We start from the raw sequence: 15,925 nt of genomic DNA, 5'->3' as shown, positions 1-15,925 counted from the left end.
ACTGCCAAGCTGATGTCGTAGTGGGGTGGCTGGGTTCAAGAGACCCTGCAGCTCTTCTGTGACTTCTAAGACTCTAGCCTCCAAGCTAACCACAGCTGTCTGCTCTGCCCAATATCAGACACAAGCTTGTAGATTGTCCTGCAGGTCTGCCTAGTGAAGTGCAGAGTTCTTGCTTTTCTGAAACTAAGAAAATCCAGTCAGGCGCCCATCTCGGTGGTAGGTAGGAGCGGCTTTTACCAAGGCACCTTGGGGAGCAGACATCCTGGCACTGGCTATAATCCCACACAGGTTAGCTACAGTCACAGCAGCTACTAGCTCTGTTTCACAGGGCATTGCATGAGTAAAGAGGGCAGCAGAGCTACAGCTGTTTCATGGCCACCTGTGATTTGTTGCTTCAGGCAATTGCCTGGTTCCCCTGTGTTTGGACTCTAGTCTTCCCTTCCCTTTCTTTTTTTCTCCCTCCTCTTGCCCACAGCCAGGAAGGGAGCTCATCACAGACCTGCCACCTGCCCTGGACATTTGTGTTGACCTATGAAGATCATTCGGTCTAGGAGCAAGAGCACAGCAAAGTGTTGCAGCCGTCTACCCAAGAGACTAACTAACAATGTAGCTAATAACCCACAAGGGGATCACAGAGATCAGAAACCACATAAGCAAGGGGAAAGTCTTAAGTTCCATCAATTAAAATCCTGCATCTGAATATCTTTACTGTCTTTCCCCTGCAAGTGCACAGCTGAACTCCTTCTGCTTGGCCTTGAACTCCTGCAGGGCAAATGATGAGTCACTGAAATGGCAGTTCCACAAAAAATGATAGCAGCAGGGCTCACAGATAGAAACAGACAGGTATTTCTAAATGCCATTTTTAAATGAACATGCGGATACACACGTATACATAGAGAAAGGTGTTCAGTGACCGGGAATACTAGAGCCTTTCCCCTTTAACAAGAAAGTTTCCCGAGAAGACCTTGCAGCTATTTGTGAGCAACAAAGAGCTGTAACATAAATCATCTTCAAACCTCATGAGCAGCCTTGGGCAGATAACGCCCTTCTCCGCATACACTTCTTGGAGGCTTGATACAGAAGACATCACCGCCAGATTCACAAATGTCCGTGGAACCTGCCGAAAGAAGAAGCAATCCCCGAGCTGGCATTGGGAGCACCAAGTGCCATCTTTGCCCTCCCACTGCCACAGAGGACTTCAGATTGCTGCTAATATGACAGGCCTGCTGAGTGAAACAGCTTGTGTTGTTTATAACAGGCACATGTGAACTAATACTTAATCCCACACAGCCAAAACACTAAATTACAGCCTCTGCCTATGCAGGCTCATTCTAGTTCCAATATTTGTGGTCAGACATTTAGAGATGATGGTTTCAGAAAGATCCCAACGTGCTGGTATAGCGGTTTCTGTACACAGCTCAGGCACTTGCTGACTCTGAGCGGTCTCACCACCAACTTCACCCTCGTTTTGAGCATCAGAGCCTCTCTCAATGATCAGCGAAGCACTGCCCAAATATTGTATGTTTGTGCATTTTTTTTTTATTTTTTAAACACAATTTGTCTGCAGCACATCAGCTAGAAATCAGCATCTCCCTATGTTTTCTGTGACATACTTCCAGGGTGCCCCATTACCAGAAAAGCTTATTTTACCTCTTTGTGAAGCATGTCCAAAGCTATTTGTATGTTATAGGTGTAGTTCTCAGGAGAATAACGTGCCTGTGGAAACAAGAGGATTGCATTACCATCAGTTGGCTCATTCAAGCAGGCCCAACAACATCTGGCTGGAGCCTCTCACTCATAACTCTTGGGTCAAGAGTAACACAGTCCTGAGTACCACTGCCACATCTCTGCTTTCAATCCAATAGAATTTGAATTCTTTTTATTTCACATGAGGAGCAAAAGACAGCACTCTGCAGTCAGACTTCTGTGTTAGATTTTTTTTTCCCTCCCCTTATTTTCAGGCTTACTTCTCCTTGATTTAATTTCATACATATGTTCCTTGTGAACCCCATTGGTCTACTCTATAAAGTTACATAGCTCAGATCCCCTATGTATTTCCCAAATCACCAGGAGGGAGCATTGCCATTGTACTGTTGGCAGCTGTGCAATATAAAGGAAGCATCATTTTGACTTTTGAATGGCATCCCCCTGACATTTATCTTTATGTGCAACAGTCATTTTTTTTGTCCGAGTTGGGAGCAGAAGGTAGGAATGGTTAATACACTCATTCATTGCTTTAGGGTCATTTTTATCATGCTGCTTTGGTGGTTTTCCCTTATCTGAAATTAATAGTGTGGAATGGAAATCATGTGCTCTGCTGCTTTTAAGCAGGTAAAACAATAAGGTCTCATCACTACATGAGACATCTACCACAGCTTTTTACCCCCCCGACCAATCACACAGAGCAAAGGTTATGGGAAGGTTTAGCAGCATCAGCATGAGCTGCTGACAGATCCACCCCATAGTACTTAAGCCAGCATGCTGGGAAGCCTCCAAGCGTGCCTTGGGCCAAGGAAGAGAGCACAGCTGTGACAGTCCCTATCTACAGGTGGCTGATCAGCCAGATAACAGAAAGTTATCTTGAGTTAACAGCCAAATGCAGCAGGCACAGTTATGTAATCTGCAGGGGCCTGGAAGTTATCGCTGCTTTTATCATAACAAAAAGTTGAACGACCTGAAGGCCACAGAGCAATCACGGAATGGTTGAGGTTGCAAGGGACCTCTAGAGATCATCTAGCTCAGCCCGCCTGTTCCAGCAGGGTCACCTAGAGCACGTGGCACAGGGTGGCATCCAGGCCCGTTTTGAAGATCTCCAGAGACGGAGACTCCACAGCCTCTCTGGGCAGCCTGTTCCAGGGCTCTGTCACCATCACAGTAAAGAAGTTCTTCCTGATATGGAGAAATTTATTTTAATTTATACCCTTTACCCCTTGTCCTGTCACTAGCCAGCACCAAGAAGAGTTTGGCCTCATCCTCTTTACACTCTCCCCTCAGGTATTTGCACATATTGATCATATCCCCTCTCAATCTTCTCTTCTCCATGCTAAAGAGGCCCAGCTTGCTCGGTTTTCCCTCGTGAGACAGATGCTCCAGTTCCTTAATAATCTTTGTCACGCTACGCTGGACCCTCTTGAGAAGTCCCACGTCCCCCTTGTGCTGAGCTGCTGCACAGCTGCCTCAGTCTGCCCTGGTTTAGTCCCAACCCTGCTGCGTTCTGCCCTCCCACGTGCTGCAAGGCACGTGGATCCAGTTACCCGCCAGCCCTGCTCACGGCTGAGGACTTACTGGATCCTTGCAGTATCGGCATAGGTCATTTCCTCCTATGAGGAGCGTTACAAGCTTCCAGTCGGTCTGAAAATTTATGCTCTGCACACACACAAAAAGAATAATAATAAAAAGAGATGCAATGGAAGTTATGAAGGGAAAAAATTAGCCAGGCAACATGCTCAAGAGAAATTTAACATTTCTTTTGAGTCCAGCTATAGCTTTCTAGATGTAGTCGCAACAAAATGAATTTACAGTCGTGACTGTGAGAAGAAACCACTATGCTATAAGTAAATCTACAATTGTTGCTTCATAATTTCAGTCATACCATGCAAAACTATTGACTTCAGAAAAAAAATACTCAAGGTCATTCACTTCTTTTAGTAATATCTTATGTATACATTGACCAACTCCTCTAGCAATTCTGGTAATATATCTTCATTGCAAAAAAGATGGCATATGTTTCATTGCCTAATAAATAATGCAGCTGTTCTGCTGGAAAATTCTGGAGGACTTTTTTTTTTTTTTTTTGGAGACTGCAAAGAAGGGGGTGGTTTCAACTCTATCTAACAATATTGGCAAAAATTACAGCACCTTTTCTGTGGCGGGATTTCGCAAAGGACAGCTAATGTATAGCAATTACAGCACAGTAAACACAAATGATCTTGGTTATGAACAAAATTACAGATATGCTTAGTACTGTGCACCTGATGTGGTACTCAGTATCTTAACACTTGAACTTCAGTGCCCAACACAAGCAGTAACAGTATGAGAGCCTCAACAGAGCAAAAAGTACCTATCTTCCAAGACAGAATACTATCTATCCCAGCTGGTAAAACCCTTCTCTAGTGGTTTGGTCTCAAAACTTACTTAGGAATTTCAAGCAGTCTGAGACTTTCTCTCCTGGCATAAACAGGTGCTTTAAAAAGAGGATAAAAAGCTCTAAAATCAAAGATATGTCACTTCTAATAGAGCACTCTCTCTAGTTAATTAGTCAAAAGAAAAAACATTTGCGCTTATTATTCCATGTGTTGTTTTCAAGCTAATAAATATGACAGAATACAGCTTAGAAGCCTCAAAGGAAAAACATCCAACTGCTTAGCTGTTAACTGCTCTCCCCTTTATTCTCATTTCAGATACAGCCACGAGAGTGAGATCTTGTTTAAAGAAAGTACACTGAAAAGAAAGGTACTGCAAACACTTTTGCCAATATGTTTTCACCAGGATATTTGTCTTGGACACGTACACAGAGTTATCTTGAAAGCTTTCTGGCTGCCTTCCAAATGCACGCTAGGGAAGCCAAAATAATATCGTGTAACTTGGGTCACTGATTGCATCGCATGTTTGTCTAGTTCCAAACAGTAAACACTCCCAGCCACAGTTGAGGTGAAAAATCTGTAGGCAATCCTCAGCCTGATGTATGTTTTACAGGCCATTAATCAAATGATTCCTAACAACAAATGCGGATGTCAAAAATCAGCTGCTGACTCATTCGCAAAGACGGGGTTGAATTGTTTTTAAAGAAAACAAGCCGTTCGCTTCACACACTGAATCCATACGATTACAGTTTGGAAAAGTTGTCCTCAGCATCACAGCTAGCAAAAACATATGCTTGCATGGCAATTAAGAGCATCACAGTAAAATCCTAGCAGACAAAAGCTTCTGTAGTCTTAATGGGTGAGGTGGCTTGGGTGGGGATTTATTGAATTTACTGGTTGGCTCATGATAGAAAATGATTAGTTAGCTGGATTTTGTAGCAAGATAACTATCACATGCTTGTAACACAGCTAGTTAAGACAAAGCTATAGGTGAGAGTGTGTTCAGGCACGCTCAGCACTGAGGACATGGTACCGCACACTGCTGTGTGCAAAGCCTGGTTTGGCATCTACTGCTGGTCTGTTACACTGTTAGAAAATCATGGCACCACTTAACTTTGTCCTCCTAAAGGTATCTGTGACATGTTAAACTCACTCACAGTATCGTTCTTCATTCGGTCCACCAGGCTTCTAACCTGTGCCGGGAGATCCCTAAACATAAATAAATAAATGAAAGTTAAGAAACTTTACACAGACAGCAGGGAAAGGAGAAAAGCTTATGTAAGGGAATCCTTCAAATAATAGCTGGAAAAAAGGGGAATCTCCAGTTACTTTTGTCTGCGGGATGATAGATATTATTAATGAAAGGATATATTTTAAGCTATCAAGGGAGGGGAGTGAGAAAAAAAGAAAAAAAAAAAGACATTTTAGCATCTATCAGGCACTAGACTAGACCACTTTGCAAATAATGCATAGCTGCACTTTTACAAGTTATAGCAGAAAATATGCTGTGCTACAATACAAGTTTACTTTGCTTCTCTCCAATGTCCCACTTACACTATTGATACGCATATCACCGTGCAGCATATATGTGTGTATGGCAATATCAATACATAGCATCAAGCCTCGAGGCATGTTTTGGAAAATGTCTTCCCAAAGGGGAAAAGGTTGATAGGAATTTCACTGATGACTCCTTGTGGCTGCTTCTGCTTAATTTCCAGCTTTACTGTAGATTGACCATACGTAAGTCATACTTAGTCTTAGTTTCACCAAATGAAATCTTGGTGCTACCAATATCAGGATTTGAATATCCTTCAGAGTCCTCCTGTAACACATGGATTGTTTTTCTCTACCTCAAAGGGATGCGAGTCTTTTTGAGTGCCCTTTGTAAAGTATCTTGAGCTTCTTGGAAGAAAGTGCTAAATAAAATAACAGCCATGGCAATGCATTATTTGGCAAAGATGAGAAGAGCTGCAAAGCTCCCAGAGCATTTCTTAGTCTTTGTCTTAAATATGGGCTGAATAAATACGTTTAGGTGTGCCTATCAGTCTTAGAATCCTATAATCATTATGGTTGGAAAAGACCTTCAAGATCATCAGCTCCAATTGCCTTATTGCACTCCTGCTGAAGGTCAGCATTTGGTCCTTTTTCAGTTGTAATTGATTTTTAAAGAAAAGTTATTAGAAGAATTCTTCTATTAGAATAATTTTCCTCTTACTCTGCCTGAGCCCCTGTCACAGCTTGGTTGAAGGCAGCGTTCTCGGTAGTCGCCTTCCCAGTGCCAGTGGAATATCCTCTCAAGGAAGGATTGAACGCACGAAGGATATCTGCAGAAAAAAGTATCCCAAAATGCTGCTTGCTTCAGCAGGTAACAAATCATGTTATAAAGATTAGACCTTAATAAAAGATCAGCTTTATCAGATACCTATCAAAAATAAACCTCTGTGTACACTAAAGGTGGAGATTCATCATGACAATGATTTTCTTGCCCTCAGCTTGCTCGGTGGCACGAACTCAGATGCTTGTGACTTAACATGACCATCTCAGCCAGCAATGCCATTTTGCCTAGTAAGCAAGGTAAAGCAATCCTATACCCAGGAGACTCTCATGCTGTCACGCAAACTGCAGAGGGATTCAAATCAAATCTTTTAGTCTGATTGCCCCAGATTTATTAACCCCAAAGGTCTAAATTCACTTCTAGGTTGCAACTTCTAGGTTCACATCTTAGGTTGCAAACAAGCCTTACAAGCACCCTAGATCCAATAATGTCCCAATCTCTAAAAGCATGCAAAATCTGATCTTGTAACTGATGCTACTTAAACCAACTTTTCCTTACAGCCAAAATATTTCCTTTAGACTATGAGCTAAGATATTTGATACATCTACAGTTTGGGCAGAATTATAACCAACAGAAATATGCTGAAACCACCAACTCCCCTGGAAATTACAAACTACATTGTTAAAGTCATGCACAACAAATTAAAGTCTGGCTGTTAAGTAACTTCTGCTCAGCACTCAACACTGAAAAAAAAAAAAAAAAAAAAAAAGGGAATTGGTTCTGCCACGCTGCAAATTTTCCCTCATCTTTTCTATGAACTAATAGACAACTCCACATACGTATCAAGTTTACAGAAGAAAACACTTACTTGCTAGTGTCGTGACTGTGCTTATGTTCTCATTTCCTCCAACACTGTTAAAAAGAAATAAGACAAATATTCCGAAATTTGATTGACTTTTTAAGGTAATGGAAAAAGTAAGAGAGCTCCCCCTTATGGTGTTTCTGTATATATACAGTTAATACATAGGTGTATACCTCCTTCACCTCAAATCACAAGATTTTAAGAGCCAGAAAAGAAAGTAAGTCAAAGCAAGTTCTTTGTGTGCATAGCAATGGGATCACAAGCTTAGAAACTCTTTCATAATCATGCTAAACGTAGATATTCATAAAGAACTTTCGTAAAGTTCTAAAGGTAGATATTGTAGAGCGATAAGCGTTCTGAACACCTTTTCCCACTCCACTCCATTGGAAGAATACTAGACTGGAAAAATTCACCATCTGTGTGTTCTTTATCCTTCCTCATATTATAAAGTAATGCTATTATATCTGGTTTTCCACTGATATCAGTGAAATACTATTAAAGACTGAAATACAAAGAGCTGGAAGTATCTCTATGATATTCCTTTAATTTAAAAAGGAATAGTTTGAAGCACTCTAGTGCCTGTTTAAACCTCCATAAAGCTGCAGTGTCTCACATGAGTAAGAAAGGAGCAGAAAAATCAATTTGACAGTGTAGCGTTAGGTCACACAGTTGCAGAATAATAAATGAACATGACTGTCTATGGTACAGCTTTTTGACCTGTCTAATCAATTTCCACATAAGTAGAAGTCTGCTGACCGATGAGCTGTTCCATGTGATGTAAATAAAACTGGTAAAAGGTCAAGAAACTAGGGACTGTGTAGGAAACAGCAGCGTGAGTCCATTTGGGGACTCTGTAGCCCATTCAAACAAGACAGATACAAAATGCTGGCCATGACTGGAAGAGAAGCAGGAGCCTCCATGCAAGGTGTGAAGTCAATCTCATTCTGACTCACAAGCCTGTGTTTGTTACCAGAATAAACAAGCGTATCATGAGCCAAGAAAATGGAGACTTTTCACTCCCCGAAACAAAGGGATTCTGGTTGGGGGGAATTCTGAGGACTCACCTCCAGGAAAGACCTCGGTACTGAGTGAGGACATCCAGAACGTCATAGCGATTTGATCCTGCCCCATTACCTGCCTGCAAGCAGAAGAAGAGTTCAGCTTCAGAAAATGAGGCTTGCTACAATACCTATTCTCTCCAGCTGATCACAGAAAAAATAATTAAAAGAAATGTAAACAGGGCAAGCTACACAAATATACTAGATTTCTGTTCTTAGGAGGATCAAGGCCTGAGGGTATTTCAACTCTGCTCCAGTGCTCTTCTATCAACTTCTTGAGTAGATTAAGTGGCAGAAAAGTCACTGAGAAAGTTTGAAAGGTTCAAATAACTCTAAATTTACATAAGGAATAAATAACATAGCAGTGTTCTGAATTTATAATTTATTATAATAAAAATGTCATAAAGTAATACAGTGATTTTCCTGCTTCCCACTCCCAATTTCCTTGAAAAAAAAAAAAAAAGATTACAAGTATTTAATGGAGCAATTAGCACGAAACATAAGAAATGAGAACTACGATATGAGCAGTGAAACAATCACTGATTGGAGAATTGCAGCCAGTCTAGGAGTAAACACTATAGATAGCCTAGGAACAGTGCTAAAAAAATCTCTAGATAAGTTACACTTAGTACACATGATGATCTACTCAAATTTGACTCAAATATTTAGTTAACATAAATGGGCATGGTTTTATAGGCTTTGGTAATATAGCTATACCTGTTAACTGCAGAAATTGTTCTTTCTATTTACGCTGCTTGCTAATAGCTTCAAAGGCAAATACCTGGGGAGCTGCCTAGAATCAATAACGAAAATCGACTGTTGCAAGTTCACTCTAGTAGGCTGTTTCTGCTGCTATAAAATCTAATCTTGCAGCTTTTCTTGTGCAGCACCCTGGTGATCTTTACATGGGAACTGTGCACACAGACTCATGAACTGATTAGCTGTTGATCGAGGTGGAGCAGGGAAAAAGAATGCATGAGAACACGTTTGGCCCAATAGGGCCGCATTCACTCTCTCTCTGGTTAATATTCAAAACTGCTTTTTTATTACTTGCCTACATCATAGTTACTGAGTGATCTTTACTTACTGTGAGGGAGTCTCCCAGCGCAGCAATCACCTGAATATCTGCTGGTCTCAAATTATGAACTTAAAAAAAACATGGTATAAGTAAGGGAGGAAAGAAAAGAAATTTTAAATTTTGGTGCATATCAGAACTTTTCTTCAGGATAAGCAGAAAGCATTGCAAAAACTATATTTTAATATTTATGATGGCATCAGCTTAGAGTGACAGATACTGACAGTCATCAAAACAGAGATGACCCTTTGTCCCATAGCTGCACGTTAGCTACAGTGATAGGGAGTGCAGCGAGATTTCGCTGTCATATCTACATTCACTCAAGTTTGTTTTAAGCTGTGGAAATAGCTAAAAGGGAGGCACAGCTGCAGTGACAGTGCAGGGTGAAATTTTCTAGACCATTTCAGTTTATCTAAAGGAAGACAAATGCACCTGAGACTAGATTCCCCATGGCTTTTTTTGCTTGACTGACAGGAGTACCAAGTCCCTATTCTATACTTTCCTCAACAGCATGGCTATCTTTAACTGATCATTAAGGATCACATTGCCAATTAAGCTCCACTTCAGAGGAAGCATGGAAAGACATGTTATTTATAAACAAGGTTGCCTGAGAGAACTAGAAACCAGCCCTCAGGAGCTCCTACTCTGAGGGATCCCAAATTGCACTGATGCCTGAGAAGGTCCACACTGTGCTTTGAGATCACCGAATGCAGGAGCTGGGGTCATACTCAGCTTCATCGCTTCCACACACACTTCAGCTGAAGTACCCAACTCCCTTCTGGCTTTTCCACTGTCCATTTATTTATTTATTTATTTATTTTTGCTCATACATAAAACATGCAGCTGCATAAGCTTTCACTGTCCTTGAAGGAAGACTTGAATTCTACTATACCATTATTTACACTGCTCAAAAAGCATTTTGAAGATACAATAGACAAACAAAATGCACTGTTTAAAAAAAAAGGTGACAAAACCTGACCAAAACCAGTCCTTACTCCCCTTCTATTATCGGTTGAAGGGTTTCTGTAAAACAGTTGCATAATGCTTTACCTGATGTTGGAACTGTAGCAGAGGGACCATGGCCAAAACAGGGAATATTTGTTCCATAACTCCCTTCCTGGAAAGACAGACAGTGCAAGACTTTGTATCAGACCCTTTACACTCCGGTTGTGACAAACCACTTGTGCCTCATAGCATTAGATTAATGGATTTCCCCCGTAATTTGTAGACATCCTCCCAACTTGGCCTTTCCTCAGGCTGTGTGAAACCACACAGTGATAGCAGCGCAGCCCTGGTTACACCAGACACCTTGTCCCACTTACACCCAGCTGCGACACTTGGCACAGGCCCGTACTTATTGAGGCCATGTCTTTCTGCTAACAGCTTCATGGGCACCCCTGGACGACACCAGCACGAAACCACCCCGTTGCCAGCAGGCTGCTTGTCTGCCTGCTCCACACGCCATGCTCAATCGCGACCGGCAGGCTGGACTCGTTGGCAGGAAAGTGCTGGGCTCCAGTCTCCACGTGCTCAGGTGAGTGGACGTGGCACAAGACCCAGGGACACGCCACTCCATGGCAGGTAGGTTAACTTGCCTGTGGAGACTCTTGGCTCTTGCCCCAGTTCATCTCTTTCTTCCCTGCCTCAAAACACAGTGCTGCTTATCATCTTGCATCACAGCTAGCATTAAGAATAAGATCAATAGGGACTGTTGCCCCATATGCAGGTCTGCATCATAACTAAACAGAGAGTTACATCAAAATGAGTGAAGAAATGTACAGTGCCAGTGCAATGTCATATATGCAGCCTACCTACCATATCTAGGGGCATAAATACAATAATGTTTCATCTTCATGCAGTATCACCCCCCTGTGTAGCACCAAATTCTCCTTATACCTCATGACAGAAAACATGCTTTTTATCTCTAAACAACTACAATTATCTCTTGAAAAACTAAAAAGTGTATTCTTCTGTTTGACTAACAAGCAAAATAGATCAAATGAGACCCACATAGCGGTGTCATACTGATCTGATCTAGCTTCCTGCACAGCAAGACTCAAGAGCCCTGTTCTCACTACCTTCTTATCACAGGGAAGTTAACATTATTATTCAGAAGATTAAAAAAGGGTTCTCAGCCACAAAGAAAAGACTTCATGCTGACTGAAGACATCTACCTTGACTCATACTCTACAAAATCCGTCAAGAAAGCATGCTGTTACATGTCTGTACTATGCATTTAGTGACTTACAAGCATTCAAATAAGCAGTTTGAGCTCTGTATTCTTGTTGCCAGCATCAAACAAACAGGCTTACTCTACCTGAGATGTTGCTTTGGTGTTTGACACGGGTAAAGATGAGTAGTTACTATTCTTATATGTGAAAAAATATGGATTTTTCTGCAGAAACAAGAAAGTAATTTTATCAACAGTAGTAAAAATACACTCAGCTTTACGCTGAAGTCTTCTAGACAGTTTTTCTGGGGGAGGGGAATATATATATATATAAAAATATAATTTTTCAATGAACATTTTGCTAGTGAATTAAACTGAGTTAAACCCAAAGATTAAGTACTGGTAAGACCTGGGAATAGCACTACTTCTTGCCTGAAACCTAACATTGAACAAAACAGATAAATAAGTTTCTTATATTGTAATTGATTGTTTACTTTAATTGTTGTTCAGTGAAGGTTTAGATACCAGTAATGCTTTATCACTATCAAATTATTGAAGTCTGTGCTTAGATGCAAAAAAGCTCAAGACTCATGTTTAAATCTGAAGACAGCACCACTCTACTAAATGCTCCTAGGACTAAAATAGTCAAATCTGACAGAAGACAGAGTCAAGTCACACACAGCCCAAATATATGAAATTCGCGGACTCGACTTTATCACTGAAAATGATTTTAATTCTGACAATGCTTCCCTGATATTCACAATTAATTAATTCAGATTAACTGATCATTTTTTTCAATCCCCTCCTTCTCTGCCCTCCCCTCCCAAAATCTTGCACAGTAAGCCTTGTCAAAATTTTGTTTGTTTTCCTAAAATTTCATCTTTATAAAGTAAAAGATGAAATACTACTTTATAAAGTAGTCAGGGAAATTCAGTGATAATAAATCTCTAATAGTGGGAAAGTGCACACTGCAAAACTTCAGAATAAGGCAACAATATCTGAAAACTTGAAAGTTCTATAAAGAGTAAATAAATAATTTCAAAGAGATGAAAAAATTTACCTGAGATGGACACTGAACTTGAAACGTTTTTGTAAAACTGTAAGGCTTCTTCTGTCCAACTGGCTCCAACTGGGAAAGGACAAAATGCAAGAATTTTACATGTTTTATCACAGAGAAAGAAGGGAAAGCAACAATAATTCAAAGACTTTAGGGCCTGGAGTTTTCCATCGGTTCATACGTATTAAAACTTATTTTGCTTATGATTAGTATTAATCTATGCACAACTGCCACATGCTTATCTACAAAACAAGGAAGTGAAAATAAGGCCTCTCACATGATCCGACTGTCACTCCACCAGCATTAAAGCCACCATCCACATTACTAAGGTTGTGATTTTATAACACCTTATTTGACTGCTTGCCATCAAGTTATTATTTATCAGCTCGAGTGCGGTAAATACAGACACCCTCTAGAGTAGCTTAAACCATCTCTATAATTAGTTTTCACGCTCTTACAGCATGTAGCTTAAACTCTTTGGGGATTAACAGGTCAGTTTTACTTCCCTAGTTGGTTGGGTACAAGCAAGCGTAAGAAGCTGGCAGGTAACAACTCTTGGCAGCCTCCCCCTTGTCCTAAACCTCCTCTGTCACACACTTTTTGGCTACCCCTAGGCCATGAAAGCCACGCTCAGTAACGCAGAGAGAGAAAGACGTAGTTAGGAGTCCTTGCTTACTGTGCGGTTTTAATATAAAAATATAAAAGAAAGTTATGGACTTTGTGGGGGAGAAAGAACAATTTTTAGTAGGTTGAAATTTTGAAGAAAAACAATTTTATTGAAGGTCCTCAGAAAATTCAGGTTTAACTCAGTTTGTACTTTGAAAGTGTGGGTAAGTCCACACTTCTTTACCTGGAAAACCAAAAGCACAAAATCTCCAATATAAAGAGAAAAGCAAAGCAAAAAAAAACCCAAAACAACAAGAAACCAAAACAAAACAAAAAACAACTTTCATTTCATGATGCAGTAAGTCTGTCTTTCTGTCTTGGAAAGATTATCTTTTTGTAACCCCTTTGCTGCAAACTGCTTTTTGCAACAAAACCAGAAATGGAGAATATAACAGCGTAAATGTCTCTCTCAAAAATACACACTGATCCTGTGGCAACTGCAGCATACTTAGCTAAAAGCTTGCTAATTTATTCCACTTGCAGAGCTGTTTACCTGCTTTTTTATATGTATTAGACAACACGTGCACTCCAATCCTGCGCAGAGGATTGATAATATTCATGTTTGTTGGCCTTTGTTTCTCTTCCCACAAGAAGGTGAGGGAGGTTGCTCTTAATGACAAATTATGGAATGACTCAAAACTCACTACTGACAACACAAAGTGGTAAAAACTATGAAGAATCTTTTCATCTGCTCTTGCACTTTGCTGGGTGCCAGTTAAATTGCAATCACACCCAAAAGATCTGGGCACTGTTTTAGATTTCTCAGTGAATCTCTATTCCATTCGCACCAGCAGCTGCTGCTTCTAGAAAAACAGACTACATAAGAAACATGATTGAAGGCACTGCAAAGTATGGCAATAACAAGCTTGACGTCACTGATACATTCTGGGCAGGAATATTATATTCTATTTCGGTTGTTCCATCAATGAAAATAACGGAAAAATTCAGAGACAAGTAGAGAAGAGGTTTACCAAATTAGATTTTTTTTTAAAGAGGTATTTGAAGAAACTAAGACTGTGCTTTTTTTCAAAGCAAGAAATAAAAGTAATGTCAGTGAGAGTTGCAAAACAAACCCCTAAAGAAAAGATACACCAGGAAATGGTACTTCCCTGTCCTCACAAGACAGAGTTGCTATTTAATGACATTCTTAAAAGGAAATCTTCTTCTTCCTGCAGAATGAACCCACCAACATGGGACTACAGTGTTTTTTTCCTGGCAGGGGATAAATATCAAGCAAGACAGACATGTAGATGCTGCTAGAAGTTGGGTGATGAGAATGGATTTCTCCAGCAGGCAGTTCTCCCCCTATCACTCAACACTACTGTTTTCTCAGGACACAGAGGCACTCTCAGCTCGCATGCAGCTCATTTCTCATAGGGCAGAGGCAGAAGATCCTGGTCATAGAAAATCAGGTACTGACTCTGCGTTGAGCCCTGCTAAAGTTTACCCTGACATCCCACACTTGCCGTACAGACCAGGTGCTAGCCCAGTGCTCCAGTGCAGCGGTGAACCCCTGAGCCCAGAGATGCACACACAGCCTCTGGAGGGAGCTGCAGGAGGTGCTTGTTGATTTCCTACCCAGGCTGTTTTGGGGGATTTATTTTTTTTTCCATTGCATGAAAGACCTTCCAACCCAGGAAAAAAAAGCAGCTTTGTCTAAAGCTTTTGCGCACATGAAAGGAGCTTCGCCTCTGGATATATTTCTAGAGAAAAAATTGTAGAATTGCCAAAATTAATTAATCAGACCCTGTGGTCACATCAAAGTTCCCCAAATAAAAAACCAACCCCTCTCAGCATTGCCCAACTCCTCAATGGCTTGTAGCAGACTCTTCTCCCTGCAGCATTTCCCCTGCAAGAACCACACTGCCCCTAATTTATTAAGAATGCTGCAGTATCCAGTTATATCTAAGCCAAAACTTCAGACAGCCCAGCTTCTTTCCAGGAAGAGCAAATTTCAGTGTCAATTGCCACTAGATTTCCAAGGTTCTGCCCTTTGGTCCATGGGCAGGTAATCATTCCAAACGGGAGGCTGGTGCCAAGTCTCAGAGCAAGCACGGCCGACAAAGACGGCCTGGCAGCCTGTGGGAGGAGGGAGATATTTTGGATGCAGTTTGTGTGTACCTCCTCGCACTGCTGTGTTTGCTGCCTGACTTGATCTGCCGTGATCTTGCTCTCACATCACTTCCTAGTGATTTCTTTCTTCTCTTTTTTCTTTTTTTTTTCTTCTTCTTTCTCCCGGAGAGCATTAATCGCTGTTATTCTTAGCTGTGCTACAGTGTGTCTTACCAGGTAAGTGAATCTGCCAGCACTTTGTAAACCAAAAGCGTCTCTTTCATATCATGTGCTCTTGTGCAAGGGCTGATTGCCATCTCAGGTAGGTAACGAAGCTCCCCAGGGAGGTGCCTTTCTGACAGTCTCCACCTTTCCTAAGAAAATTCCACTAACAAGACAGGAAAGCAGGAAAACAGAGGTGGGAGAGAGTTGTCCAGGGAACTCCACCATTCCTGCAGCCTCTCTTTCAAACCAGAAGCAACATGCCGTTTTGCTACATCTTGCTCTTCCCTCGGCTCACCCAGGCTGCTGCTTGAAAGCACCTCTTCATTTGGCTTATAAGTCTTTCACTTCCTGCTTCCACAAAATGGGTTTTAAAGTGACAACAGGGTAAGCCACCAAAGAACGG

At 41.1% G+C, this 15,925-nt stretch overlaps 1 protein-coding gene across 1 annotated transcript in view; it reads right to left on the bottom strand.

Annotated features, from left to right (window-relative positions):
• PLB1 (phospholipase B1) overlaps nt 1-15,925 on the bottom strand; it is a 79,896-nt gene that overhangs the window by 41,397 nt on the left and 22,574 nt on the right. Inside the window, exons 13-23 of the mRNA XM_088524311.1 lie at nt 12,583-12,651; nt 11,670-11,747; nt 10,403-10,469; nt 9,365-9,423; nt 8,284-8,357; nt 7,226-7,269; nt 6,298-6,406; nt 5,240-5,291; nt 3,286-3,366; nt 1,651-1,716; nt 1,017-1,117 (exon numbers count right to left, since the gene is read on the bottom strand). Of these exons, the coding sequence (XP_088380437.1) occupies nt 1,017-1,117; nt 1,651-1,716; nt 3,286-3,366; nt 5,240-5,291; nt 6,298-6,406; nt 7,226-7,269; nt 8,284-8,357; nt 9,365-9,423; nt 10,403-10,469; nt 11,670-11,747; nt 12,583-12,651 (800 nt within the window). The remainder of the gene's footprint in view (nt 1-1,016; nt 1,118-1,650; nt 1,717-3,285; nt 3,367-5,239; nt 5,292-6,297; nt 6,407-7,225; nt 7,270-8,283; nt 8,358-9,364; nt 9,424-10,402; nt 10,470-11,669; nt 11,748-12,582; nt 12,652-15,925) is intronic.

Source organism: Tinamus guttatus, unplaced genomic scaffold (genome assembly GCF_059628265.1).
Source record: "Tinamus guttatus ecotype Peru unplaced genomic scaffold, ASM5962826v1 Tinamus_guttatus_pri_ptg000208l, whole genome shotgun sequence".
Lineage (NCBI taxonomy): Eukaryota > Metazoa > Chordata > Aves > Tinamiformes > Tinamidae > Tinamus > Tinamus guttatus.
The sequence above is the reverse complement of the archived record's forward strand: the minus strand, read 5'-3'. Positions and strand labels throughout refer to the sequence as shown.